This window comes from Sinocyclocheilus grahami, unplaced genomic scaffold (genome assembly GCF_001515645.1).
Source record: "Sinocyclocheilus grahami isolate Dianchi unplaced genomic scaffold, SAMN03320097.WGS_v1.1 scaffold804.1, whole genome shotgun sequence".
Lineage (NCBI taxonomy): Eukaryota > Metazoa > Chordata > Actinopteri > Cypriniformes > Cyprinidae > Sinocyclocheilus > Sinocyclocheilus grahami.
In genome coordinates, this window is record NW_015505983.1 from 434292 (window position 1) to 438140 (window position 3849).

Consider the following 3849-nt stretch of genomic DNA (forward strand, 5'->3'; position numbering starts at 1 on the left):
ACACACATATACTATATATATATATATATATATACACACATATACTATATATATATATATATATATACACATATACTATATAATTTCCATACGAGTTTCTTTTTGAACAAACTGTACATGCATTCTTTTTAGTAAACCAGCAACACATCATGTTTTTCAGTTATTTTGTCATCTGGTAGAGTATTCCTTGTGGATCTGGAAAAGTTCCAAAAGATCAAAACATTGACAGCCAATCAGAATTCCTCCTGGTTTAAAGAGCTCAGGCATTTAAAGTGGCAGACCACAAAACCGCAGCAAATGCTACAATAAACAGAATGTTATCATGCTTTGGTGTGGACGCTATTATCTTTATCGTTATAATTATCTTTATATTTATCATTCTTGGTGTGAACAAGATTTAGGCCCGGTTTCACAGACGGGGCTTAGCTTAAAGGGGTCATATGATGTTGCTAAAAAGAACATTATTTTGTGTATTTGGCGTATTGAAATGTTTATGCGGTTTAAGGTTAAAAAAACACATAATTTTCCACGTACTGTACATTATTGCTTCTCTATGCCCCGCCTTTTTGAAACACAACGATTTTTACAAAGCTCATCGTTCTGAAAAGCGAGGTGTGCTCTGATTGGCCAGCTATCCAGTGCGTTGTGATTGGTCGAATACCTCAAGCGTGTGACGGAAATGTTACGCCCCTTACCATATTGTGATGCCCTGTCCGGCAGGAGCTACGAGACAAAAACATTAAAACGCATTATAAACGAGGCATTTGTTGCATCCAGTGGGGACATAATCTCTTTGGATTTGAGACTTTAGTCTTTGCAACTTTACAGACCTTCTTTATGCACCAAGAGCTTGTAACACTCCAAAGAAAAATTGAAATCGCATCATATGACCCCTTTAAGCCAGGACAAGGCCTTAGTCAAATTAAAGTGTTAAAGCAGCTTTTATAAAAATGCCTTAAAAGAAACCGTTATATGTGTGCATCTTGAGACAGAACAAAGGCACTGACATATTTTAAGATATGTCAGAACAACATATTTTCAATAGAGATAGCTCAAACATGCATTTTAATCTGGGACTAGTTTTAAGCCTTGTCTGTGAAACCAGAGGATAGTGTATAGTGTTTTTTTTTTAGGTGGATTTTTAAAGCATTTGAATAATGAAGGATTTGTTTGTTTTTAGAAGTCAGTATGAACCAGGAGAAATTGGCTAAACTTCAAGCCCAGGTCCGGATAGGGGGCAAGGTAAGAAGTATTGTGAACAATAATGGACCCTGAACAATAATGATTTTGAACATATATTATGATTTTGCTGTTGTTGTTTTTCTGTCTTTACTCCGTTTCGATTCGTTTTCTATAGGGAACAGCACGCAGAAAGAAGAAGGTGGTGCACAGAACGGCAACAGCTGATGACAAGAAACTTCAAAGTTCGTTAAAGAAGCTTGCAGTCAATAACATAGCTGGCATTGAAGAGGTAGATCAGTAGCTCTCTCGTCTTTCTCCGCTCATCTCATTCTGTCCTGTTCAGAGAATTGAGAATTTGATCTTGTTTTGCAGGTGAATATGATTAAAGATGATGGCACAGTCATTCACTTCAATAACCCCAAAGTGCAGGCGTCTCTGTCTGCCAATACGTTCGCCATCACAGGCCACGCAGAGACCAAACAGCTTACGGAAATGCTCCCGGGAATCCTCAGTCAGCTCGGCGCTGACAGTCTCACAAGTCTGCGCAAACTCGCCGAGCAGTTTCCCAGACAGGGTGGGTATAGATGTGGCTTTGAAATAGGGGTGAATTTACAGTTTAGTGTAGATGCTGACATCGCTGTTTCATTGCTTTTTAAGTTCTGGACAACAAAGCTCCAAAAGTAGAAGATATCGATGAAGAAGATGATGATGTCCCAGGTATGAAGTTAGAAGTTTTTCTTTTGAACAAGCTGTAAATTGTACAAATCCGATTTAAGTCATTTTATTCTTTTTTTCACAGATCTTGTAGAGAACTTCGACGAGGCATCAAAGAACGAGGCAAACTGAGCATTGGACCTTCAGTAACTGCTGTTCAGAACAAAGTCTCCTGCAGTATTTTTAAATTAGAGTGACAGACATATCATTTCAACACCATTCAGTGAAACCAGAGACTTTTATATCATAAATTGGCTGTCCCAGATCCATTCCTGACCTTTCTCCTGCATTTATACAGAAAGACGGACGGTTAATTGAATGCTTAATGGTTCTAAATCTTATCATGTTGCTAGTTGAAATGCTAGTTTTGACGGCGATGGCTATAAAAATGAGTCTTAATGATTTTTTTCTGTTAATTAAATAAAAATAAAGCTCATAAAACGTTTCTATATGGTGCTTTGCTTTTCCTCAAGATGCTTGAAAAGATTTGTCATGGGGTCTGTAGTATCATTAGGCATGTTATTATTATTATTATTATTGCAAGAGTAAAATGTGTTGTCCCTTTGAAATGTTTAAAATGCTAGCTAGGTTACACCAAAACACTATTGCTAGTTCTTTTGGCCAAAATTGTTGTACAGTTGATTAATAATATCCTATGTATTTTAAATTTGATCATTTTTGTTTTTACTTTTGCAGTATAACAGCCACCTAGAAACTGTTTATGTTAAAAATGTCAGCAAAGTCATAAATAAAGATGGTCAATGATCATTAAATCTGCAAATGCCGATATTCACACAGATCACGGCGGAGCGAATTAGTGTGACCAGCTTGAACCCGATGCAAAATCTGCGTGTAGAAATCTTTCCCCTCAAGATATTTGCATGGACTCCTATTGAAGTCACTGGATTTCGCCCATGAAAATGTGCCAATTGACAGTAAACGTGACTGCACCTTAACCATAGGCTTAATTTGAGATCTAAATATGATCAAAAATGATACCTAATATTTCTATAAATTTTTTTATGTTGATCCATGATCACTGTTTGCAAACTGGCTGTATTTTTATTTGTGATGTTTCAATAATCATAACATTTACAGTGAGTCAATATGAATTCACATTTATGGCTTTTTGGTGAATTTTCGCAGGCGAAATCCAGCCATTTCAATAGGAATCCATTTCGTACGCATGTTTTGCAGAAAATTGCAGAGATTCAGTCGCTCACCAACACAAATTTGCTTGGATTAAAGCGACTTTTTTCTGCGAGTTGTGCTTCATATATGGTTCCTGTATTGTGGACCTTTTTGCCTTCCATATGTGACCCTGGACCACAAAACCAGTCTTAAGTAGCACGGGTAGGGCCTATATTTGTAGCTGTAGCCAACAATACATTGTATGGGTCAAAATTTCATGCCAAAAATCATTAGGATATTAAAGGGATGGTTCACCCAAAAATGAAAATTCTGTCATCATGTACTCACCCTCGTGTCGTTCCAAACCTGCATGAGTTGTTTTCTTAAAGGGGTCCTATTATGCTTTTTCACTTTTTTAATTTTAGTCAGTGTGTAGTGTGTATGTTTGGGCATAAAAAAGATCTAGAAAGTTACAAATCTCAAAGTCCACTCCAAAGGGAGATATTTAGTTTTTAAAAAATCTATTTTCAAGAACTACAGCAAACGGCTCATTTGGACTAAAGCGTTTGGTTTCCGGGCTTTGTGATATCACAAAGCGGCTCATTAGAATTTCATTACAAAGAATTCCCGCCTACAGAAATTCTAATGGTTGGGGGGGTGGGGAGGGGCGAGGTCGTGGTTAGAACGCTTAGTTGAGTGACTGCATCAGACGAGATGACGAAGAAGAAGTGCTGCTGCAGAGTAAACCAAGAAGAAGAGCTGCTGTGCTGTAGCCTCAAATTTTTGGCATGTCTAGAACAGCGGTTCTCATTTCCAGTCCTC

At 37.5% G+C, this 3849-nt stretch overlaps 1 protein-coding gene across 1 annotated transcript in view; it reads left to right on the forward strand.

The window, feature by feature from the left end:
- Positions 1-2627, forward strand: part of LOC107562065 (transcription factor BTF3 homolog 4-like) — a 3281-nt gene extending 654 nt beyond the window's left edge. Inside the window, exons 2-6 of the mRNA XM_016246626.1 lie at positions 1181-1242; positions 1358-1471; positions 1555-1756; positions 1840-1899; positions 1982-2627. Coding sequence (XP_016102112.1) covers positions 1189-1242; positions 1358-1471; positions 1555-1756; positions 1840-1899; positions 1982-2028 — 477 coding nt within the window. The 5' untranslated portion in view covers positions 1181-1188 and the 3' untranslated portion in view covers positions 2029-2627. The remainder of the gene's footprint in view (positions 1-1180; positions 1243-1357; positions 1472-1554; positions 1757-1839; positions 1900-1981) is intronic.
- The last annotated feature ends 1222 nt before the right edge of the window (positions 2628-3849 follow it).